We start from the raw sequence: 26,781 nt of genomic DNA, 5'->3' as shown, positions 1-26,781 counted from the left end.
GTAAGTTATTGAACTTGATTTATATGTGCAGAATATATTGAGTTATTGAACTTACTTTATATGTGCAGAAAATAGTGAGTTATTGAACTTAGTTTATATGCGCTTATATGAGCAGAATATAGTGAGTTATTGAACTTACTTTATATGTGCAGAAAATAGTGAGTTATTGAACTTAGTTTATATGTGCTGATATGTAGTGAGTTATTGAACTTAGTTAATATGTGCAGAATATAGTGAGTTATTGAACTTAGTTAATATGTGCAGAATATAGTGAGTTATTGAACTTAGTTTATATGTGCAGAATATAGTGAGTTATTGAACTTAGTTTATATGTCCAGAATATAGTGAGTTATTGAACTTAGTTAATATGTGCAGAATATAGTGAGTTATTGAACTTAGTTTATATGTGCAGAATAAAGTGAGTAATTGAACTTTATTTATATGTGCAGAATATAGTGAGTTATTGAACTTAGTTTATATGTGCAGAATATAGTGAGTTATTGAACTTAGTTTATATGTGCAGAATAAAGTGAGTTATTGAACTTTATTTATATGTGCAGAATATAGTGAGTTATTGAACTTAAATTGCATGTGTTTATATGTGCAGAATATATTGAATTGTGTTTACTGTGTGCAGAGCATTGTAAGTTATTGAATTTCGTTGATCTATGCAGAATATGGTGAGCTATTGAATTTTTTATTATATCTGCAGATTACTTGTGGTTAATTACATGGTTGATCACAATAATTATGTTAAACCTTAATCCTATTAATCTTTGTCTTGGTGTGACTTATTTCAACTATTAAATCATTATAAGACCGCAATGCAAAATGGAATGTGTTGAGGTAATTATACTGCTTATAGTCATTTATAATACCAAACACCCTCATATTTTGGTTGGGAAACAAATAGTCTGTGTTCTCATTCAGGTGTGTTTTTCGTTTTCATGTAGCTACATTATGGTTTGATCAATGTCAATTTGTTTAATATTTGAATTGAAATTTTAGGCATTGCACATCACAAAATCCTAGTTACCGAATTCATCATATTGATGTCATGTATTTACTGCTTATTTCTCATAACCCATATCCATAGCAGTCTTCATCGTAACTGGGTTGCCCAAAGCCCGGGACAAGTAAATACTGTTTTGGGCAAGTCAAAATTCCAAGGTGGTTGCCCGAATGGGCAAGTGCATTTTTCCGAAATTTAGAATCCTGTTTTCATAATTTCTTCAGCAACAATTCACAAATCCTGATTAAAAGTTATTATTATATTGAAATATTGGCTTTTGTAAATTTACGCATGAATTGGTTATTTTGGCCATAGTGACTGTAAAAGGCCAAAATGGCATCACATTAATCATGTGACTGTAGAATGCCAAAGTTTCTCGTGAAAAAGTTAATAAGCTAAGGTATTGATTATTCTTTCGCCTTAATTTCAATAATATTTCATTATAAAAGTCATTTTATTATTTGCAGGTGCCCCCAGAGACTGGCTCAGAGATGACGGGGGGTTTCATGTCTGACTTGATGACGATCACGAGCTCTGACAGTATTGGGAGCGGGCCGGAGAACGAGGAGCGCGGCAACTGGCGGGGAAAACTGGAGTTCATCCTATCCTGTCTCGGCTATGTTGTGGGGCTTGGTAACATTTGGAGGTTTCCGTACCTGGTATACAGGAATGGGGGTGGTGAGTTCAGGTTTATCAGATTTGACTTAATTACTTTTTTCAGCACTGGTTAATGTCCTATGCTTTTATAATACTGTATATTGCTTCAATTTTCACATCAATTTATAAATTTACCGTTTTTCCCATTTGATCAGATTGCAAGTGTAAAAACTAGCAATATTTATTTGAATGACTTGCTGTAGAGACTAGAGTCTTCACATTTATATTTTTCTTGGTCTTGGTCAGTAGCAGGATCTTTTTAAATTTGCTGTCAAAAGGTCAAAGGTCAAGGTAAAGGTGACCCTTTGACATTAAGATTGGTATTAATCTGGGTTTAATGAGGATAGTGATGGGCACACCAGACAGGAGACACATCAGATTTCTAGTTATTAATATATCCCCCATTTTCAGACCCTACCTGGTAGTTGTTATCTCCAACGAGATTTTGTGTATATATTGTATACAAATCAGCATTTTCTTACCTTATTATCTATTTCTTATTCCCAGGTGCATTTTTCATCCCCTACTTTGTGATGGTAACACTATGTGGAATTCCTCTCGTGTACATGGAGATGGCTTTTGGTCAGTATGCCAGTCTTGGACCAGTAACCATCTGGAGGGCTTGTCCTATCTTTAAAGGTAAACAGATTGTGTGCGTATGAAGAACAGATAGGAAAATAAATGGGTGGCTGCTGATGTGCATAAGGCAAGGGCATATGGGGAAAGCAAGAGCATGTGTGAAAGGAGAGGGCTTATGGGGAAGACGAGGGCACTTTGGGAAGGCTAAGGGCATGTGATAAAGGCAAAGGTACATGGGGAAGGCCACCATATGTAGGAAAGATGAGGGCACATGGGGGAAGGCAAGGGGATATGAGGAAGGCAAGAGCATGTGGGAAAGGCAAGAGTATGTGAGGGAGGCGAGCCATGTGGTGAAGGCAAGAGCATATGAGGGAGGTGAGCTATGTGGGGAAGGCAAGGGCATTTTTGGAAGGCGACAACATGTGGAGAAGGCAAGAGTATATGAGGGAGGCGAGCCATGTGGGGAAGGCAAGAGCATGTGGAGAAAGCAATAGTATGTGGGGAAGGCAAGAGCATGTGGGGAAGGCAAGAGCGTGTGGGGGAAGGCAAGAGCATGTGGGGGAAGGCAAGAGTATGTGGGGGAAGGCAAGAGCATGTGGGGAAGGTAAGTGCATGTGGGGAAGGCAAGAGTAGGAAGGCAAGAGCATGTGGGAAAGGCAAGAGTATGTGAGGGAGGCGAGCCATGTGGGGAAGGCGAGAGTATTTGAGGGAGGCGAGCCATTTGGTGAAGGCAAGAGCATGTTTGGAAAGCAAGAGTATGTGTGGGAGGTGAGCCATGTGGGGAAGGCAAGAGCATGTGGGGAAGGCGACCACATGTGGGGAAGACATGTAAGGGCATGTGGGGAAGGCAAGGGCATTTTCGGAAGGTGACAACATGTGGGGAAGACAAAGGCATGTGAGGAAGGCAACACATGCTTGTAAGATGAGGGCTTGTTTGGAAGCTGAGGACATGTTTGAAAGGTGAGGGCATTTATGGAAGGTGAGGGCATGTTTGAAAGGTGAGGGCATGTTTGGAAGGTGAGGGCATGTTTGGAAAGTGAGGGCATGTTTGAAAGGTGAGGGCATGTTTGGAAGGTGAGGGCATTTATGGAAGGTAAGGGCATTTATGGAAGGTGAGGGCATGTTTGAAAGGTGAGGGCATGTTTGGAAGGTGAGGACTGGAAGGTGAGAGCATGTGTGGAAGAAGGTTATGAGGCTGGATTGAGATAAGCAGGATGGTAATCTTAATTATTAAGCAGTGTTTAATCACAAACCTTGTTTCTTTTTTTAAGCAACAAAAGTCATTATAAACTACATGTACTAAAAAGTGATAAAAAAACTGAATATTACATACATTTAGTTATGTAGTTTATCTTGAAATAATTGAAAACCATTCTTTCATTTATAGGTTCTTTATCAATGAGTTTTACAATATTATTTTCCTTCCCCCATTACACAGGAGTTGGGTATGCAATGGTGGTGACAGTGGCAATCATCTGTGTGTACTACAACATTGTGAATGCCTGGGCCCTGCACTATTTGTTCTCCTCATTCTCGGCTAGTCTGCCCTGGGCCTCCTGTGACAACCCCTGGAATACAGATGGTAAGCATCTTAAGTTTGTATGTTGTTTTTTAAGAATAAAAAATTGAGGTACAATTATAATCTTGATGTTGTTGAAATCGTGCCATCATGCAAAAAAAAATCCATTTCTATCATAACAGAAATAAATCAAGATAATGAACCTGAACATGGTACACGTTTATTAATTAATGACACACATTTTGCTGCAATTTTTTAACCGTGGACTGGTTTTCATAAAACTCTTAAGACATTTCTTAACTTAAGTTGATTTCCTAAACTTTTCGTCGTCAGATTAAAAGAAAAGTAAGAGTGTTTTTAACATTAAACAGTATGATTATTACATAAAATTAATGAAAATAAAGTATTTTTGATATTATTGAGTAATTATACTATATGACCAGTGAGACACTTAACTAAGGTTATAAGCTATGACAACTACTTGTGGTTCTCCCTTTAAGTTAATTTTATCTGATTAAAAATGTTTTTTCAACTTTTTTTTTTTTTCTTTTAACAGAAGAAAAAACTATTTCTGAATTTCATAGTTGTGTACATACTTGATCTTTCTTCAGCGTGCAGACTTAATCGCTACGAGGTGACAAACTGTTCACTGGTGAATGCCACCTACATCCTCAGTTCGGACACAGAGAATGACAACTGCTCACAGTATCTACTAGACTGCATGCATGCCACTAACCAATCAGCATTCCCTAAAGAAAATACCACAGGTAAGATTATGAGAAGAGTGTTTGAGCTCAACATATTTGTACCAGTATGGTTTTTTTTGTGTGTTGTTAATCTTAGGTGTTATAATATATGAATAAAACATGTCAATGTATCATTCGTGTGGGCCGAAACTTAGTAGAAATTGTGTTCAAGAATCTATGATTAAGAATCTCTTAAAATGATAAAAAAAATACTATCATCATCTGCTTTTCTGCTTATCCCTGAATGAAAATCTGTTTGAAGTCAACAATATCTTGCTGCATATAATATCTAGTTTAGATACTTCCTCAACCCAGACATTGATGGTACAAGATACTCCAGAATGAATAACATTGTCTTATATATTTTCCTGTACTTCAGTGTGTATCGAGTGGTTAGAGGACCAGCATGGTGAGGCCATCTATCTACCAGAAAGGCAATCGCTCATGGCCACTCTCAAGGACCCAAGTGCCGAGTACTTCTAGTGAGCGGATTATTTATTTAGCCCATTTGTGAAGATACTTTAAATACTCAATATATCAGAAGTGTATCATACTGCATGGGTTCCTTAATCTTTTGGCTATAAATGAGCTAAACATTAGAGAGCACTCATTTATGTTTCCATAGCTTCCAGTGCTAAGGTTGGAATTTTTAAAGACTATTTCCACCATGACAGAGGATGATTGACCATCAAACCATACAGAGCCCTAAAATGTACCCTTTAACACTTCCTAAAATGACATCAAAGAAACAATCTGGGTGACATAAAACAACCATTATTAATTTTCATCCAAAAACCTCCCTTGAATACTAAAAAGTAGTTCTTGTAGCCATGTGCATGCAAACTAGCTTGTATTCCCTTGTCTAAATTTAGAAATCCCCGTGTAAAACAGTCCAAAGCTTTTCCCGCAGTTATCTTAGTATTTCAGTGATTTATTAAAATACATCACACTAGTATATTATACATCTTATAATTTTGGAGCAAAGAAATATCAAGAATACAGCATGTAACTAAATACTTAAATAGCATCCAATTTGGAATACTTTGCCCTAAACTCATAACACCATGTCATCCCATGATACCTACCATTTTTGATAAATTAAATATTATGACTACTTTTGGCTTGAGCCATATTGCAATGAGCTTCCTTCATTTGTCAATACGGCATGAACCTGTATTACAGCAAAGAGGTGTTGAACATATCAGACGGCCTACATGAGATGGGTGGGGTACAGTGGCAGCTGGCTCTTTATCTGCTGCTGTGCTGGGTCATCGTGTTCCTATGTCTTGTCAGGGGAATCTACTCTGCAGGCAAGGCATGTAAATCTAGCATTTGATGTTTTCATAAATTTGATGTTATCCCTAAATCATTGTGTATAGGATGCTATCATATATAGGACGCAGGCAAAAAATATATAAGAAAAATCAAGAGACAAAACTTAGTTCTATTAAAAGCATACTTAGGACATAGTGAAAAATTGTCAAAATTGGCAGCCGCCATATTTGGTAAAATATTATAATGAGGAGAATACAAATAAAATATATACACCAGATCTAAGTAAATTTCTTAACCTGAACTATGAAATCCTTTCAATCACTAATTTTGAGACATTTTTGCTGTTGATCCTGTATTTACTCAATTCAAAAATAGTTCCATATACCTCCCCCCCCACAGGTAGCCTACTTTGTGGTAATCATCCCCATCGTCATTCTGGTCGTCCTGCTAATCTGCTCGATGCTGGTGGACGGCCACCTAGAGGGAATACGTTTCTATGTGACCCCCAAGTGGGATCACTTTTTGTCATTCCGCGTATGGAGTGATGCTGCTTCACAGGTGTTCTTTTCCCTGTCTGCGTGTAGTGGGGGGCTGACCACACTTTCCAGTTATAACAAGTTCCATAATAATATTTATAGGTGGGTTATGTGACTTATTGGTTCTGGATTTGTAAACTAAAATTCTGATAATGTCTTATTTTCATGCATGTTTTTACTTATTATAATTCTTTATTATAAATGCTATGGTAGTATAATAATTGACACAACTCACTTAAATGATTAACATTGATATTCATTCACTGTATTTGCACTCTAAAGTATGTTTTCATTTCTTAGCATAATGGTAATAAATTCAGAAAATATAACCTTATACGCTATACTCTTCAGTTAAATTCAAAGCGCTAAAGTTGTTTCAAAAAACAGTTTATAGTACAAAACTAGCACATCGAATACCGATTTTGTCATTCGAATGCCAAACGTTCAATCGAATATTCAAACATTAGAATCTTTGTTTGCATCCCTAATTTAGACCATTCTTACTATATTTGTTGTGTTTCAGGGATGCAATAATCATCTGTGTAATAGACACGCTGATGAGCATTCTGGCTGGGTTTACAGTATTTGCCTCCCTTGGCATTCTGGCTCATCAGCTGGATACATCTATAGAAAATGTTGTGACATCAAGTGAGTAGATATCTGTATGTTCTATCAAATGCGACAAAAAAGTTCACCTTGTAGTATCTCCTTGTAGTGTGTAAAGTATTTCAAGATCACAAATTGCATTTCACTTATTTGGCAAACTATAAGTCTGCATGCAAAGCAACTTGTTTTGAACATGTTAGGAAAACACAAACTTCATTTATTTAGTGGAACCAGCCAATGCTAAAATAAAACTACTGTTGTTTTGGGTGATTGTTTTTTGTTTCAACATATAGATTTATGCATGCTTAAAACTTTAATGTGATAATCTATTTCAGATATAGGCTTGGTGTTTGTAGCATTCCCGGCAGCAGTGACCAACTTCCAGCCATCAGCCATGTGGTCAGCTTTCTTCTTCTTGATGATCATCATGATGGGCATGAGCTCGCTGCTTGTCATGACGGAAATCATCGTCACAGTGATGATGGACGAAAAGGTGGAGGTGTTCCGCAAGTCGCGGATTCTTGTCCTCCTTGTGGTGTGCTCCTTGTTGTACCTTCTTGGTCTTCCACTTACAACTAGGGTAGGTGTTGATAGTGGGCTTTTCTTTTCATTGAAAGCTGGTCAGTATGTCAAGGAAAAAAGTTGAGGCAGTCTCATGGCCTTAGTGCCATTGACCATAACTCTAGAATAGGCATATAGTTCAGTACCATGTTAACAGCAATATTTTTATCTTGTCCTGGGTTTTTTAGGTAAATAGTGCAGGCCCAAATAGCATGATAATACTTAATCATATTACAATCTCAACTTATTTTACCATGTTACATCCAAAATTCTTATTGCTTGTTTCAACGCTTATTAAAAGCCTTTTCTCTCATAAAATATTCTGATTAAAAACTTTGGTCAAGATTCGAAAGAAAAAATACTTTGTCATTTAAGGGTGGCCAGTACCTACTCCAACTGCTAGATGAGTTCTGTGGGGGTACCCCCAGTGTGGTTGTAGGTCTCTTCATGTGTCTTGGGCTTGCCTGGGTTTATAGGGTGCGACATTTCTGCAAGGACATCCAGCTGATGATTGGTCACCCTGTCTCCTGGTGGTGGCGGGCAATGTGGTGTGTCGTCTCGCCACTCATTATGATGGTAGGTTTGTGTATATAATGGTCTCTGATAATAGCCAAATAATAGAAGTAATAATATGCCACTACTGATATTACTGATCATTCATTTACCCTTATTATACCCCACAAACGAAGTTTGAGGGGGGTATATAGGAGTGAGCTTGTCGGTCGGTCGGTTTTCATGGTTTCCGGACGATAACTCATGAAAGGCTAGACAGATTTGAAAAATTTTTGGTACACAGGTGTAACATCAAAAGATACAGGTCAAGTTCCATATTGGGGCTGGTGGGGCCAAGGTCAAGGTCACTGTTACTAAAAATAGAAAAATGGTTTCCGGACGGTAACTCATGAAAGGCTTGACAGATTTGAAAAAATTTTGGTACACAGGTGTAACATCAGAAGATACAGGTCAAGTTCGATATTGGGGCTGGTGGGGCCAAGGTCAAGGTCACTGTTACTAAAAATAGAAAAATGGTTTCCGGACGGTAACTCATGAAAGGCTTGACAGATTTGAAAAAATTTTGGTACACAGGTGTAACATCAGAAGATACAGGTCAAGTTCGATATTGGGGCTGGTGGGGCCAAGGTCAAGGTCACTGTTACTAAAAATAGAAAAACGGTTTCCGGACGATAACTCATGAAAGGCTTGACAGATTTGAACAATTTTTGGTACACAGGTGTAACATCAGAAGATACAGGTCAAGTTCAATATTGGGGCTGGTGGGGCCAAGGTCAAGGTCATTGTTACTAAAAATAGAAAAACGGTTTCCGGACGATAACTCATGAAAGGCTTGACAGATTTGAACAATTTTTGGTACACAGGTGTAACATCAGAAGATACAGGTCAAGTTCGATATTGGGGCTGGTGGGGCCAAGTTCAAGGTCACTGTTACTAAAAAAAGAAAAACGGTTTCTGGACGATAACTCATGAAAGGCTAAACAGATTTGAACAATTTTTGGTACACAGGTGTTACATCAGAAGATACAGATCAAGTTCGATATTGGGGCTGATGGGGTCAAGGTCACTGTTACTAAAAATAGAAAAATAGTTTCCGGACGATAACTCATGAAAGGCTTGACAGATTTGAACATTTTTTGGTACACAGGTGTAACATCAGAAGATACAGGTCAAGTTCGATATTGGGGCTGGTGGGGCCAAGGTAAAGGTCACTGTTACTAAAAATAGAAAAATGGTTTCTGCTTCATAACTTTAATTGGGCATGAGATATTGTGATGAAACTTGCTGTATAGGCAGCCTCTGTGAAGATAATACTTGTGATTGAAAATGGGGCCAGTGGAGTAAAGGTTTTTGTGCACTGTTACAAAAATAGAAAAACGGTTTCCGGACAAACAATACATGCATGATAAAAGAAGATGCAGTGTGCAGTAATCTTGGGAGTTATGGCCTCTTTTCAAAGGAATGGTTTGCCATTCCTGTGTCCAGGCGGCATTTGGGGGTATTCGTCACTCCTGTGACAGCTCTAGTTATTGAACAACCTTTGCAAATTTGATCAAATGAAATTATATTTGTTTTGAGTTAGCAAACTAGCAACAACAACAGTCAACATTAACTGGCTATAACAGACTTTAAAATGTTTGTATACAGTCACTTGTTACACTGTCGACAACTGCCCTTCATATTCCAGTAATTCCACAACCACCCTACATATTCCATTAATTCCTCAACCATCCTTCATATTCCAGTAATTCCACTTGCATATTTCAGTTTATCTTGGTGTCGACCATCGTCTCGGGGGTCGACCTGGAGGATGAAGTATACCCTGCCTGGGCCGAGGGGCTCGGGATTGTTCTCGTTACATCTACAGTCATTACCATTCCTATTTACGCAATCAAGAAAGTCTCCAGTCTAGAGGGATCTATCATGCAGGTGGCTCTAATAAAAATATTTTTGGTTGATTCATGTTAGATCAAAAAGTCACTGTCTGAGTGTTGAAGTGAACAGTTGCTTAATTGTTATTGCCATATATAGAGTACCGGTATAAGGCTTAGAACTAAGATTTCAACATCATTGATAATAGGAGACATTTTAAAAAGGAAAACTAGTGCCTTATGGCATATTGATTGCTGTACAAATTATATTACAATCAATTCATGTTTCTGTGAATTTTCCATCCCAAGAGAACAATCTGAAAGTGTATTTTTTATTATTTAAGCGTATCCGTGAGTCATGCCTGTCAGCCGAGAACTGGGGCCCTGCACTTGTCAAACACTGGAAACATGTGGAGTACTACCCTGCCGTCAACACTCATACGTTGTCTTTAGACATAGAACACAGCCCAGTACATGCCATAACAGGTCAGTCAGTTATTTATATTCATCTCTTGCTAGGAGACCGGAGGAATGTTTCGATTTCTGGGGGATATTTCCCCCACCCTGGGAATATGGCATGCTTGTAATGTCATCGTCTATCTAAATAAAAGAGATATCAAGTTATAAAAAATTTATAATACCCCAATTGCAACTATTACAAATGTTTGAAACCTGATTTATTTGAGGGGTTTAACAGTGGATACTGTGTTAAGAAGAAAGTTTTTTACGTGTATTTTCATTGTATGTTGCTTACAAAAATTACGTCACTTATCGTTAGCACAAAAATATGTTGACAGCGCATAGTAATGACCTTTGTGCATTGTGTTCTGAGATCGTGTTGACTTCTCCACAAACGATGTACGTGCTCCAAAGCTTTCTGAGGCTAGTCTACTGTCTCTGACGCGGCAGATGTCACCAAGGAAACCACAACAGCTTCGACAGCGAGCAATACTCAACCACGCATACAGCAACCCACAGTGCCACATATCAAATGGTAATTTTCATTAAATCAAACAATTATTTAGGCAACAACAAATTCGTTTTTTTAGTGCGACCACACCTTAATTTTCACTGAAAATGGGTCTTCTGTGGCAATTAGCTGTGTTTATAAAGCTGCAAAATTCTCGATTGAACAGGTTAAATATTAGTATTACTCATGACAGCAGCCGGTAAACTTGAGTGTGGTGAAATGTTGTTTTCTCACTGAAAGAAAAGTATTGACTAGAAGAAATATTTTAGAAGGGCAACAGTTGCCTCAAGAGTGCCTATTATTTTACTGTTGAAATGTTTGCCTTGAAAAAAAGAACATACATTACCGCTTTTTAAAGTTTTTGCTATCTATGTCTTTTTGCTTATAAGGCTAAATTATCTGATTCAAGTCATGACTCTTTTGACCAAAAGCCTGACCAAGTATAGACAATAACAACAATTTTCGGCAGAATATCAAAAAATAGTAATCAGTATAAAGGGATAAACACAGGTTCAGACCAACCTAAAAGTAGGTACGACTACTTTGGTATCTGTTTTCTTTAACAAAATAATCTGGTATTAATAACCTTGTACTGTACATTTTGGTAAGCACATGCCATTGCATTAACAGTTATAATCACAAATGAGTTAAATAAAAAAAACTGAAATTTATAATAGACTCAAAGTTTGATGTTAAAAAATGATATAAAAGTTGTTTCTCACATTTTTCTCCGGCAATGATCATCAAACTTAAAACCTTACTATCGTAGAAATTGGGTTGATTCATTTGAGTGCTTAAAATGGACCCAGCAAACCCATTTGTTTGAAACATTCATTTCGAGTATCTTGAATATAATCAGATAAAGTAATGTATGGAAACAAGTATTAAAACTGTATATAAGATGCTTGAATAAATATTTAACATACATTTAAACCCTTTTGTTAATTAATTTTCTTTATGCTTAAGATTCATGCCCGCATCTGTGTGTTCGGCACAGTGTACCAAGTTCACTGTGGTAACAGAGAAATGTGTTGAAAAAGTAATTTACAAAAATGTACCATGCTAAATAGAAAAAAACATCAATGGAAATGGATCTCTGTCAAAACTGGTCATAATTTTGATGTCGCCATCGACATCAAATTACTTTGCAAAACTCACAAATATCCCATGTCAAATCCATCCACTTGAAGGTGTTAAAGCCCTTTGTTTTATAGTTTTCATCATATCCTTTTAAAGTTTTTAAATACCCACTGTTTTGATGCACAGGTTCCCTGGACCAGGTCAAGCCCCACCAGCAGGAGGCCCCACTCCCACAGACTCATGGGTATACTCTCATCGTGTCCCCCAGGCGATCCACTGTGGTTCCAGGGGTTGATGTCGCCACACAGACAGATGCACGCAGCTTTACACTTGCTCTCAAACATGGGGTGGGTTGAAATTTGTTTCCGTTTCATTATTGTCTTCTTAACTGAGTATCAGATAATAGTGTTTGAACTAAAAAATGTTTATCATTCATGAATTGTCATAGACTAATCAACAAGAACAAGTAGTTCTTAAGATATTATTCCAGTGTGTGCAGTCTGAAAGAGATGAAGGTAGAGACAGGACCAGAAGTTGGAGGGCGTGACAAACACTTCGGCGGTTTGTTCTGGCCTTTAACATTGTGTGTGGGTGTCTAACAATACTTCCATTTATTGCAGAGTGTACGCAGTCTGAAAGAGATGAAGATTGAGACAGGGCCAGAAGTTGAAGGGCGTGGCAAACACCCAAGCAGTGTGTTACATGTAGAGGTCACCAGGTTTTGACCTTCAACTTTCACACCACCAACAGTTGGTGCGATTGTTCTAACAAGCGCGGGCGGTTGGCAGGAGTATACATTGAAGTTGATAGATGCAGCAAACTCCTCACCCGTGTATTACATGTTAAGGTTCTGATCTTGACCATTGGAACAGTGAACACTTTCTTAGTTGTTCTGTTGGTTAATAACTTCAGGCAGTATTAACAAGAGAATACAGTGTTTCAGTGTAACCATGTAAATCATGGAAACCTTATGCAAGAACAAGCATGATGCTTGTGATGGTTTAAAGAAGTAGCGTTGTCTTCATATTTTCAACTGAACAGTGTATTAGGTCAATACAAGGCTGCCCATAATAGCCAATTCAAGCAAGGAAATCACAGATGAGAAAATTTGCATTTGCAACACCTTCACAGCGGACTTGTATGAAAATGATGGGTGACTCAAGATTAAGTACAGAGCAGTGTCAAAAAAAATTCACAATTTTAAAAATTGGACCAAGGGCTAGTGATGGACTATAGGAGAGGGGTGTTTAGATTTAGGTCGGAATTTGTTTCCACCGGTGGTGTTCATTCCAGTTATTTAGTTAGTCTCTGTCTGTACTGCATTGCTGACCTTCTATGATATTCGAAGCATATTTCATTGGAAATTTTCAATGTTGCAATTAAACTATTGTAATATTATTGTCTTAATATATGCCAAAAAAGGGGTATTATTGATGGTTACTTTGCAACTGAGAAAAACGTATGCTAAAATGCAAAGAATGTATGACTATTTATCGTAGTATAACTTTATTTATATAACCGTTCAATGAGCAAGTTTCTTTTGTTTCACTACGAGGTATCTTTTTGTCATATTATCAAGTTGATCTCATTTTAGTAGTTCGTTTTTTGCTTGAGCATTTTTCAAACAAATATACTTTAATATGTGCAATATTTAAGCAAATTCTTATGATCTGGTATCATATGATCTACGTATTATTAAATCATTGAATTATTTGATTGTAACTACAGTCGAAACTCGTTGGCTCGGTATCTCATGGCTCGATATCCTCGTTGGCTCGAACCAGATTAAAAGGACCGTTTTTTTTTTACTCTTTGTTCATATAAAATTCGATCGGATGGCTCAATATCATGAGGGTCGATATTTCTCCACGCTCGAAGTTGTTTTCGCGTACCCAAACAAGAATTTCTCACTTTGTTTTGTTTGCTTGGGTCGATGTCATTTTCGCGGGTTCTGTTTAGAATCTCGCACCTTGATTTGTTTGCTCGGCTTCATTCAGCACAAGGCCCTAATCGATTAAAATTGCTTGACTGGTAGTATAATTATTATCAAATTTAAATAGTTGAACAGTTTGAATAAACATGCCATCACTTAAAGTTCTGTCTCTAATTGTTATCCATCTATAAATTTCTATGCATTTTGATATAACTTATAAGCTATGTTTGTGTTACCAACTGTTTACAATTGCTTGTTTGTTGTTTTCGCATAAATGTATTTTTATAATAAATAAAAAAATCAGATGATATTTTCTAAAGTAACGAATAAGTCATGTTACGAACTTGACGATGCTTAACTATGTCCAATAATAAATACTCTTCTTTTCTCTTGCGGAGATAGCATAGCCAATTACAAACGAGGTAAATAAGACTTTTTGTAACAAATAAAAAAATAACATTCTGTAAGCAATCCCGCTTGGCTCGATATTCTCAAGGCTCGAAGTATTTTGGCCGGTCCCTAGAATATCGAGCCATCGAGTTTCGACTGTACATGTATGATAATGAACATATGTATGTTGAATATCAATCAATTAATTTGTAGGTAGTCAGCACAATCAAATCATTGTGATTTTTGCACCATATCAGATATTTGCTATGCATAATTTGTATATATAATATAGATGTAAGTATTTTTCAGAATTCATTTGTTAATACCACTTCATTCCCAACATACTGTGATCCTGTTGAATAATAAACGTTTATAGTTGACATGGAATACTCTTTGTTTTTATATGACTTATAAATAGAAAGTCTGTAATTGGTTCTGACAGTCCATCCTGTTGAATAATAAACGTTCATAGTTGACATGGAATACTCTTTGTTTTTATATGACTTATAAATAGAAAGTCTGTGATTGGTTCTGACAGTCCATCCTGTTGAATAATAAACGTTCATAGCTGACATGGAATACTCTTTGTTTTTATATGACTTATATATAGAAAGTCTGTGATTGGTTCTGACAGTCCATCCTGTTGAATAATAAACGTTCATAGTTGACATGGAATACTCTTTGTTTTTATATGACTTATAAATAGACAGTCTGTGATTGGTTCTGAAAGTCAATCCTGTTGAATGATCAACGTTTATATAGTTGACATGGAATTATACTCTTTGTTTTTATATGACTTATGAATAAACAGTCTGTGATTGGTTCTGAAAGTCAATCCTGTTGAATGATCAACGTTTATATAGTTGACATGGAATTATACTCTTTGTTTTTATATGACTTATAAATAAACAGTCTGTGATTGGTTCTGAAAGTCAATCCTGTTGAATGATCAACGTTTATATAGTTGACATGGAATTATACTTTGTTTTTATACGACTTATAAATACACAGTTTGTGATTGGTTCTGACAGTCAATCCTGTTGAATAATAAACGTTCATAGTTGACATTGAATACATTTGTTATTATATGACTTATAAATAGGCAAACTCTAATTGGTTCGGATTGCCATCGATGAAGCAGAATATATATCATATTCACTCGGGTTTTACTAATAGTCTTGATCTAAATAAAGATTGTTATTAAATTTATTAATGCAATTTTTTTTTTTTTTTTTTTTTTTTTTCTCAATCTTGGTTGTTCTCTTCATATTTTTATTGGTTGGTGAAAAAAAAAGGAATCAATCAATTCAAGAAAACTCTGGTTTGGTTCGGATTGTTTTTCTATTACCACCTTGTTTGTTCTCAATTTTAAACCGGAACCAGTCTATTAACATTTCCGGAATCAACATAATTTAAGCAAATGGGATAAAACAAAGCTGTAAGAGTTGGCATTTTAAAAATATATTGTCATATAAAAATATACTTGTGGAGTGAAAACAATCTGATATTCACTGGCAGAAAGTCATATTTACCATCGGGCACAGCTATCTGAACATTAGATCATATTCAGTGGCTCACTAGTCAATAATTGTATATTATTTTTTTACTAGTCTTTACTTTGAAGGATGTTTTTGTGGTAGCCTTGGGGTTGTTAGCTTGCAAAATCTTTGACCTTTGGTCATAACTCATTTGTTTTCAAGATATTCATTTGAAACTTAGTACACGTGTTATTAGTGACAATACAAATCTGTTGCAAGGCCCACAACTCCTGCTTAAACCAGAGTTGTCACAGGAACCTAACAAATGCCCTTGACTTGACCTTCCCTTGACGGATAGCCATTTGTATGATAAACATTTTGATATAGTTACTAAGCTATAGCTGAATAATGAAATATTGCTATGCAGTTTTTTGGGGCAACATTAAGATCGAAGTGTGACCTTGACCTTTGATGTTGGAGATGGAATGCCATGCACGATAGACCTTCCCATGCTGCGCTACAATTCTGTGTTGTATGATTGAATCTAATTAATAGTGACAAAGTGATCTGGGAAATACTATTATTTCTACGGAATACCTTACAGATTCCATTGACCTTTAAAGGGACTGTACACCAGATTGGCACCAAAAAAAAAATTTTTTCTGTAACAAATCTCAGGACAATTATCTAATAGGATGTGTTACGCATTGATACCATCATTGTAAAAAAAAGAGTACCAAAATGTAAAAAAAAAATGTGTCGGAGACCGGGTTCGAACCCGTGTCGCCAAAATAGCAGTCCAGCTTCATAATCCACTGTGCTAGGACGGCTTACTCTAATTGGGTGACATAATTAAGCTATACACCTACCTCGGTAATATCACGTGATAACACCGGCTAGCCAATCACGCATAAGGAATGAATTTAACCTGGTAGACATACCCAGTAATCTTTTTTAATGGAAAAATACGAAATAACTGCTAAACTTAAATAAATTGTAAACTATGTGGTACTTCAGTTAGTAAGTTTTAATGCATTGTACACATCGATGCCAAGTTTGTCAGTTTTCGACAATTCAGATGGTCCCTATTGGCAATAACATTATTTCCACAAGACAAGCCTAGAATTGTCAATATGAGCTAGTACGAGGGTGATCATTCATAATTTTACATGATTAAAATAATATTTTGTCACTGTCTCAGCTGAGTTAACCCGTTTAAAATTAGCATGTAATGATTTCTCATTTTAAAGTGTGTACATTTAGCATTTGAAAGTCATGTGATTGGTACAGATACATATACTGACGCTTTTTTAAATTAACTGGGAATTACATGATAGACAGCCCCTGTAAGCTTTTGACAATTTCCTTTACTTCTCCCAAATGTATCATCTGGTTTCTAGTCCCTTTAAATGCTTTACGCATCACATACTAATGCTGCTCCACAAGTCCCTGATGTTTGATGAAAGTATGATTGAAAGTAACAAAGTTACAGATGAGACACAAATTATTACTATGGAATCTTTATGGGGGTTGAACATGTCTGAATGGTGGTGATGATGGCGATGATTATGTCGGTACTTCAGGATTGCAAACAATACACCACTTTAAACTACATGATTGTTAATGAAGCTATCCATACACACGTGACATTCTATAGATGATTGCATATGAATAAGGACTAATTCTTAAAGATTGTGCACATTTTATTTTACCTACAATATTAACAGAAGACAAAAATTCTTCTCCATCCTGGTAATGTAAAAGAACAAATCGAGAATCAATTCCAAACTAATACATAAGCACTACTTTTACAAATACACATATTTTTCATATTACCGGGTAAACAAATCCCGATATATATATATACAAAAACAAGATTATACACCATTAGACATCTTTGGATTATACAAGGCAAGATTAAACACCGGTTTTCCGGAACAATTTAGGATCTTTCAATCTGAGTACATGTTGAATTTAAGAAGAGCTATTAGAAACAAGAGCTGACACAGTTAAGTGATGAATGCCCTCGAAGTTCAATGGATTATGCAACTATAATAATATGGATACATTCAGGAAGGGTGCTTACATAAACTGTAAGCATTTGCCAGACCCCATGATGGTTGACATCCAGTGTAGGGAGTGATGAAGCAAGCGGTAAGGAGCTCGGTCTTCCATGTGACACATACAAAATGGTTTTTGTAAAATTACTGAAAGGCATTTAAGGAAATCTAGAACATGCAAGTTGTTACCCTGACCTTTGATGTAGGTAGTTGTGACCTTGACCTTTGATGTAGGTAGTTTTGACCTTGACCGTTGACGTAGGGATGCGAGTTGTGTACACATCATCTTTAATTATCATTCTAACCTATAGCAAGGTATTGTAAAATCCCTCTATGCATGACAAAGTAACAGCGAGTAGATGGACTTCAGGGCATAACCTTTGTATGATGATATAACAGCCTAGAAACAAACGCTTTCTATCTTTGAGCATATATGCATCAACCCATAATGATTAACTTATAATCGTGATTTAGACCTCAGAGTTAGGGACACATATTGACGTGACACATTTCCTTTATGTACTAAACAAATTATGTGCCAAGTAATTTTATAATCCCTCGGTGTATGACCAAGTTACAGCTGGACACAACCAACTATACTCTGTGCATATATGCAGCATTCCATAATGATTGACCTCAAAGACTTTAGTGTGTCCTTGAACTAAATGTAAGGTTGTGGATCTGGCACTCAACACATCACCTTTTTGTATATGAATCAATCACTCCTGTAACAAACAGAAAATCGGAAAAACTGATGCCGGGACAGGCGGACGGTGTGATTTGAATATGCCCAATGTTTGGGGCAAAAAAATATTTATCACAGGATGACATAATAGTTTTTAAATTAAAGATATTAATGAGAGGAATTAAAAAAAATGTTTTGAACATCTTTGGCAAAAATTTTAAGGACTTATCAATTCCCTTTGATAGCTTTGAGATGTTTACTTCAACACAATTAAATGCCTTTGAAACAGAGTGAAACCTAAAATTAGAGTTTGTTTTCATAACGTATAAAAATACACTTGATATGTGGAAGACCTACCCTAATAATGTTGAAGCAAGCATGGCAGACAGGGATGAGAATCATGTGATTTCTTTGTCTGGCCTAAAATGATTATAGAAAGATATGTGCTGAGTAGTAGTAAACAATATAAACTATGTTGAAAGCTGATTGAAATAATTTTAAATTTGTATATATTTATGAAAAAATGATAAATAAAAGCTCTCAATGTTCATTTTATTTACATGTATGAAAACAGAGTCAAGATGTGGAATACATTTATCATACAATCATGTAGAAGGTCCAGAACCACCTGTATGTTGTAGATCTTTCCAAAAAGGTATCCTATTTAAAAACATAATATATAATTAAATGTCTCAGTTTCATAATAAATCATAACTACAAATACAAATCTAAATCAATACAATGTACATAACAAGTTGGATGAGAATCTTCAAATAATGCTTTAATCATATGATATGAAATACTGTTAGTTTTATCATAATTTTGGTAAAATTATTTCAATCTAACATTGAAAATGATAAAAACACCAGCAATTGGGAAAATACACAAAATTTACATGTATTATAATATATCCATGTTTCAATAAAACATTACAAAAAATATATGTATAAAACAACAGCAGCATTGTTGAAATCTACACAGGTACCTCAAACAGTACACGATCAATACATGCACGCCATAACATTTCAAAAAATTGCAAGTTTCAAATCAAAACAGAGTGAATTAATTTAAACTTCATTTGTTTAAAATAATTGTTAAGGGTCAGTTATATTCTTTGCTAAGTCACTCTTGTTGACACAATATTGCTGGCCCCAATTTCTTGAAACTTCTTAAGTCCCTTATAACAGGTTTAAGCTTAAAGCTCACTATTTCTGTTTTTCAATAATTTTCATTATATTTACTTCTTTGAGAGTTTTAATACTTAAGATAGAAATTACCTTTATGATAATCACAATTAATAATTTTTCATTTATCAAACTTTAATTAAAGTATGTATTTTGGCTAATTGAAATAATTAAGCTACTAAGCCTGTTAAGACTAAGAAGTCTCAAGAAATTGGGGCCAGGAGAGTCTGGTCTTGTTTTTGTTGGACGAAACAACTTGTCTGGCTTTGTGAGCACCAACAAAACTCACAGAAGACCAGACCGAGAATCAAACCCAGAATGCCTTGGTTAGAAGCGAGTGCACTAACCACTGCGCAAATTAAACAACTTTTACCAAAAAACATTCCTTTTTCTGCATCTACATCAAATCTACTGAAAATGATAGGACAGAGACTTTCTGAATACATTTACATACTAGAATATTGTTTCAATTGATAATCTCAAAATAACTTTATGACTTAACAATCATTCAACCAGCACATTAATAAACAAACCAGATCACTAAAATATACCACTTTCAGAATACTCAGTTTTTCTAGAATCGCCATCACAGATTTGATTTAAAATGAACAAAATATATCACAACCGGTAGATCTTATGTTACTCAGCATGACAGCTTAACTATCTTTATTCCATTGAAGACTCGAGAATCTTAGTTTTTACTCTAGCAATCCATTCTTATACAGACTTAAAAAAGGTATGTAAAAACAGGACTATAAGTATCTTCCATGGCCGAGAATGAAAGATTAAGTTCATCTCAACCCGAGCGGAAACAAGGTTTACCGAGTTTCCATAGAACACCCTGTGCGAGGGTTTGGATGAACCTATCTTACACGAGTGGCTATAGTAGATGCTTTTCCCCCCCACCTCAGTTAAACAAAACAAAGGTAAAATGTATTTTTTCGCTGAAACTATTTTGTGTGTAATGCTTTAGATTACCATATGTTAATGGTAAAATCGTTTTTTAAATAGTTCTGAGGAGAGTGCAGCATTATTTTTTGAATGCAGCGTGAAAATCTTTTTATGGTGCAATTTGAAGTGAGAAATTAGAATTTGGATTTTAAATATTGCCACAAGACAAGGTTTCCATAATGCTACAGACAACAGTCTTCAACAAGGGAGGTAATTGTGTGATGACAATAAAAAGGGAGTTCCAAATGGGTACTTGGTTTATCTTTGCCCGAGGTCAAGATGGCCAAATTTTTAAATCTACATATCTGAGGTGGGAGAAGATTGTTTCCTACATGTACACCAGTTCTTCCATTGTACCAATATTTCCCTGAATAATTATCCAGCTGTTGGCCAAATGCAAATTGCCTTTACCACTTAATTAGCATACATAATAATAATAATACATAAATTTATATCTTTATTTATATCCTGGCAACAATCATTATGATATTATGATTACAGTCAAAACTCATTGGCTCAATATCTCGTGGCTCAATATCCTCATTGGCTCGATTGAATGAAAGAACTTTTTTTACTCTTTGCTCATATAAGAATCACAGATGGCTTGATATCTTGAGGGTTGATATATCTCCACGCTCTATGTCATTTTTGCGGTCCCAAGAAAGAATTTAACACATTGTTTTGTTTGCTTGGGTTGATGTCATTTTCGCAGGTTCAGGTAAGAATTTCACATCTTAATTTGTTTGCTTGGCTTCATTTAGCACAAGCCGCTAATCAATTAAACTTGCTTAATTGGTATTATAATTATTATCAAATTTAAATGGTTTAACAGTTTGAGCAAACATGCCATCACTTTAAGTTCTGTCTCTAATTGTTATCCATGTATAAATTTAAATGCATTTTGATAAGGCTACTTTCACATAAAAACACACTGCGAAACTTCCTTGAAGAAAGAGAAAATACAGAAGATCTACAGAGCCACCTGGATTACCTAGACCAATAAACGACAAGCCAATACTTCAACAAATCAGCCCAAAAATGCATCACCTCATTTTTGTAATGCTGTGTAACATGTTACATGCATTTTATTTTAGTGCTAAAATATTTTAACAGTAAGATGTGCTTAATGTTTTATTCATGTGATATCTATGTTTTCAGTGCTGAGTTAATGTCTTATGAGCTATGTTTATGTGTTACTCACTGTATAAAATTGTTTTTTATTTTTAATATGTGTGTACGGTAATTATGTGCAATAAATACTCTTGCGAAGATAGCGTAGCAAATAACAAACGAGGTAAACAAGACTTTTTGTAACGTATCAAATACAAAATCACATTCTGTAAGCAATCCCGCTTGGCTCGATATTCTCGAGGCTCGAAGTATTTTGGCCGGTCCCTAGAATATCAAGCTAACAAGTTTCGACTGTAATTAATTGGTATCACAGGCTAGTTTATACATTGGATATACAAGTGATAGACATTTTGAAATCACTACCTGTGTTTCCATATATCAACCACAACATTAATAAGACGAATATGATATTTAGTGCATGATAACCTTGTTTCCATAAATCAACCAAAAAAATAATAATATGGATATGACTACAGTGACCCCATGTATCAACCACAACATTAATAATATGAATATGATATTTAGTGCATGACTACAGTGTTTGGATTTATCAACCACAACATTAATAAATGAATATAATCTCCAGTGAACCAGCAGATGATGCTACAGCAATAAGTGAATACCAAAAATAGCAATGATGAACAAGCAAATATTTTAATTTGGCAAGTTTAGTTTGGAGTATGGTTATGATGGCCGAGTTATGACATATTCAGCCAATAAAGATAATTTAGGACACTATCTGCTATTGACTGATAACCTAGGAAACATACATCAACATAACAGTGAATGCCCTTGATGATAATGCACTTAAATATTGCTAAATAAGTTGAAATGTGTAGCAAATTAATGAAATACCATTTGACTCTAAAATGCCAGACTCTTAAGTTATTATAAATCAATTATTCCACAGACTACATGTAGTTTATTGGACTGACAACAATTTTTATTTTATCAAAAAAATTGTTATTTTGCATACTAAATCAATCTGAACATGATGTTAAGTTCCAAATATCTTCCTTCTAAATATTATTTTTTGTAAAATTAAATGTTAACCACACCATGATTTTGTCTGACACTCATATTCCCAGTTCAAGTTCACAAAGAAAAAAAGAAAGAAAAAAGAAACAATGACACATAATATAATACCACACTCCTTTAATATTGTTCGGTATGATAAAAAGAATATGGGCTTCCTTCTCGGGGATGGGGCATCATGTAAACTTGAGGGAACACTATTGACCAGCTTAAGCCTCATTCAACAATATTCCCTCGGGTTGAAAAGAGGTACCATCCCCTGAAGGAAGGCAACATTTATATACTGTTGTTGTCCTTTCAATTTTTTTAACAACAGAGCAGCAGATTATTTTAAACCTTATCTTGCTAGGTGGAGCATTTATGCCAGTCACATGAGCCATCAATAAATTGCAAACAATTAAAGATGACTTAAAGGCAGTTCTATAAAACTTATATGAGATCTTATGCACATACACAATGGCTTGCTTTGCTGTAGTTGCAGGTTGATTCGGTCCAACTTTGATCATTTAACGACTGTAATCATACTGGATATGAAATATGTTCGAGATTTTCTGCCCATAAACATTGTAACCAAGTTTGGTAAAGATTGGAATAGAACTGCTCCAGTAAGAGAGCAGACAACTTTGTGAACATCATCGGTCAGCGGCCCATAACCAGGCTGCCATGGCCAGCCCGTCATAGCCTGCCCGCCATGGGTGATCCTTTAATACATCCAGATAGACAACTGGCATATAAACACTTGAAATATGTACAAAGAACCAGTACACAAAACCCAAACTCTTCTAATATATCTAGTTATGATCTTCAAAGATTGAAATTCAACACTATTGTGACAGCTAATTTAGTGACTGAAAATCAATCATGCTAAGAATGGTTTCGCTTCTTGAGCTCCATTATGGTTTACAACATTATTGGTGTCCATCATATGTTGTTCAATAGCGTGGTCTACGTCTAATGAAGCAAGGTATGTCTCCCTGTGTTCCTTATTTCTAGGACCCCATTTTGTTGAGGGTTTCTTTAATTTCTGCATCCTCTGAAAATCCAATTCAAAAGGAGTTATATGTATAACATTTAGTCCCCCCCCCCCAAAAAAAAAAACATCCTGCATTTCTGATACCTTATTTGAGCTCCTATACTTAAAAAGAAGCTACCGTAAATCATTGAATATCGGCAGGCAGAAAAATGTGTGAAAAGTTTTGACAAATTTTATTGAATCGTGAAAACTGCAAAGGTTATTAAATAGTACAACACACGTACATAAATAATAAAATGTTTTGAAATAACAATGGTACACAGCACATAAATAGTTAATTGCAATACTGTATTAAGTAATCAATAAACAACAATTCAAGTTCAATTTGACAACTGAATCCCACATACATGTATCTCATTCTTAAAATCTGAAACAGCATTAAATATAATGTAACCCAAAAGACCAATGAACACACCCATATCGATACACTAGCATTCAGATAAGTATTCTCTTAACAATAAAAACACTACATGTAACATCATGAAAATGTCCTTACCTCCCAGAAGGTACCCTCTTCTTGCCAAATGGCGAAGGCCATATACGTGGGGATGGGGATGATGGATATGGAGCCCAGGCACCATCCAAACGTCACTGCCCACTGGGGATATGCTTTGTCTCCATAAGTCACTGGGCCCAAGGTAATGATGCTGAACAACCATATTAACTAAAAAACAAGCATTTAGAATATACTTCATTATTTATTCATGCAGGGTGACAAAATTAAAACTGGAGATTGAATATTCATACAAAGCTTGCTAAAAGTTGCATATGGACTTGGGTTACAAAGAATTTCTAGTAGTCTCCCTTTAATCAAGTTTTTTCTACATTGAAATCTGAGCATTTTGAACACCTAACCAAAATTTTGCAATGGAGTAACTGTACAAATCTATTAATACAAATGCAATGTGGTATTTGCCTCTTAACCAAGAGGTTGTACTTCAAGCCATATGTGGCTGGCACATGGTGAAGATGGTGTATATCAGTTAAATTTTGACATCAGGACATATTAAACCCTTGAAGACAATTAAGGTTGTTTTTTTTAGTACAATGTGTTCTTGGTCTCATAGTTTTTATAATATACCATGTGCTGGCCTCCTTTGATTCTAGTCGCACAGGGTCACTGTTCTTATGGCTTAAAAGAACACCAGTACTTGGGCACTCAAGTTTAAACAAACGAGTGTGGTTAAACTAATATCCAACTCACCAGAATGGCCGTTGGGGTGACAACGAGTGTCACATAACTTATATCCAACTCACCAGAATGGCCGTTGGGGTGACAACGAGTGTCACTTAACTTATATCCAACTCACCAGAATGGCCGTTGGGGTGACAACGAGTGTCACTTAACTAATATCCAACTAACCAGAATGGCTGTTGGGGTGACAACGCGTGTCACTTAACTTATATCCAACTCACCAGAATGGCCGTTGAGGTGACAACGAGTGTCACTTAACTAATATCCAACTCACCAGAATGACCGTTGGGGTGACAAATCTCCACATATAGCTCCACAGCCTGGATGGCTGATAACCAATCATCAGCTCTATATCCTTGTAGAACCGATCTACCCCTGAAATACGGAAAAAAGATAATTGTAATCGAACACAAGTTAGAGAGTGGACAAAGGATGTTGTTTTGTTTACAATTAAAGGGCAAATAACAGCGCAGATGTATGGCAACTGAAGACAACATTATCCTTGTGTGGTTACATAGTACTATGCTTTATTAAGGGCAGACAACATTATCCCTGTGTGGTTACACAATACTATGCTTCATTCAGGTGACACAAAATCTACACTGAAACAATTTCAGGCAGTAAGTAAAAGGAATTTCAAAATATCAACAAATACTGAACATAGTTAAAGTTTAAACTAACTTTCAGGCCGTGGTATTTTTGTTGTTTTGCAAAGAAAAAATTGTATAATGTTACAAGTCGACCTTAAAAAATAAAAAATGTTGAATTCTTCGACAGTAGACAACATGATCAACAAACTCTTTTCACTGATGTTATTGGGAATGCAATAAGTGTCCACCTACCATATACCCATGCAATAGCAATCACTTCACAGAGTGAGATCAGCATGAGTGAAAAGCTTGCACAGTACCAGTCAATCACTTGTAGGATGTAGATTCCTCCCTGTAAAAGTCAAATTTGAAAGTTGAAAGTTTATTGTACAATTCTGTTGACACTGACAGAAACTTTCTTGATAGGCATGAATTGCACATAAAATTCAGCAAAGAAAACAAATTGGTTTTCAAAAGGTTTAAATATATATAATTTTGAATAACTGTTGATGTTATGTGTTGACTTGAAGCATGACGTACATACCACATCATTAAAACATCACATAGACAATTTTCAGCTAGACAAGGTCAATTTTCATTCATTTTTTCTACCCAGATACTGTGCAATGTGACGAAAGAAAAGCAAGATGACTGCATAGAAATTTGGTATTATATGTAGGTACATGCTAACCAAAAACCGTCCAGTATCTTAAGCAAGGAAATGTGACAAAAGTGTTGAAATTTACACAACATTTGCTCGCCCCACTTCCTCTCTTTAGCTACTGAATGATTTTAATGGGCGTCTGTATGAGCATGCCTAACACATATGCAGTTGTCCTACGTTTTTGTTTGTATCATTGTTCATGTGGAAGTAATAATAATAAGTAAAACAAATTTATATCTGGCCGAGAAGAATCCAAAATACTAATGAAAAAGCTTATTACTTATGATGTTAAATCACTGTGTATAGACCAACATTCAGTTGGAAATCGAAGTTACAGCAACTAAGTGAACAAACCAGCCACGTACTTCTGTAATCAGCGGCAGACCCAGCAGGAACTCAGCAAAGCATGCGATGGCAGCCACCATAACGCGACGTTTCCTCAGCACATTCGGGTACTCATCAATAATTGCACTGAGGCATGTCTCAAACATTCCAAACTAGAAAATACACAGAAAAAAAATGTCAGT

General features: G+C 35.7%; 2 protein-coding genes across 4 annotated transcripts in view; one reads left to right on the top strand and one right to left on the bottom strand.

Moving 5' to 3' along the window:
* Positions 1-14,635, top strand: part of LOC128228425 (uncharacterized) — an 82,735-nt gene extending 68,100 nt beyond the window's left edge. For both annotated transcript variants that reach the window (XM_052939730.1, XM_052939729.1), the window contains 15 exons: positions 1,480-1,690; positions 2,177-2,308; positions 3,687-3,830; positions 4,379-4,534; positions 4,893-4,995; positions 5,696-5,828; positions 6,188-6,426; positions 6,848-6,972; positions 7,266-7,510; positions 7,867-8,067; positions 9,772-9,933; positions 10,220-10,361; positions 10,708-10,869; positions 12,112-12,272; positions 12,546-14,635. In XM_052939730.1, coding sequence (XP_052795690.1) covers positions 1,480-1,690; positions 2,177-2,308; positions 3,687-3,830; positions 4,379-4,534; positions 4,893-4,995; positions 5,696-5,828; positions 6,188-6,426; positions 6,848-6,972; positions 7,266-7,510; positions 7,867-8,067; positions 9,772-9,933; positions 10,220-10,361; positions 10,708-10,869; positions 12,112-12,272; positions 12,546-12,650 — 2,421 coding nt within the window. In that variant the 3' untranslated portion in view covers positions 12,651-14,635. The remainder of the gene's footprint in view (positions 1-1,479; positions 1,691-2,176; positions 2,309-3,686; positions 3,831-4,378; positions 4,535-4,892; positions 4,996-5,695; positions 5,829-6,187; positions 6,427-6,847; positions 6,973-7,265; positions 7,511-7,866; positions 8,068-9,771; positions 9,934-10,219; positions 10,362-10,707; positions 10,870-12,111; positions 12,273-12,545) is intronic.
* Positions 14,636-17,416: 2,781 nt separating this feature from the next.
* LOC128228092 (sodium- and chloride-dependent glycine transporter 1-like) overlaps positions 17,417-26,781 on the bottom strand; it is a 38,388-nt gene continuing 29,023 nt past the window's right edge. For both annotated transcript variants that reach the window (XM_052939198.1, XM_052939199.1), the window contains exons 10-14: positions 26,620-26,751; positions 25,843-25,942; positions 25,275-25,375; positions 24,302-24,469; positions 17,417-23,805 (exon numbers count right to left, since the gene is read on the bottom strand). In XM_052939198.1, the coding sequence (XP_052795158.1) occupies positions 23,632-23,805; positions 24,302-24,469; positions 25,275-25,375; positions 25,843-25,942; positions 26,620-26,751 (675 nt within the window). In that variant the 3' untranslated portion in view covers positions 17,417-23,631. The remainder of the gene's footprint in view (positions 23,806-24,301; positions 24,470-25,274; positions 25,376-25,842; positions 25,943-26,619; positions 26,752-26,781) is intronic.

This window comes from Mya arenaria, chromosome 3 (genome assembly GCF_026914265.1).
Source record: "Mya arenaria isolate MELC-2E11 chromosome 3, ASM2691426v1".
Lineage (NCBI taxonomy): Eukaryota > Metazoa > Mollusca > Bivalvia > Myida > Myidae > Mya > Mya arenaria.
Note: the sequence above shows the minus strand (reverse complement) of the source record. Positions and strands in the feature narration are given on the sequence as shown.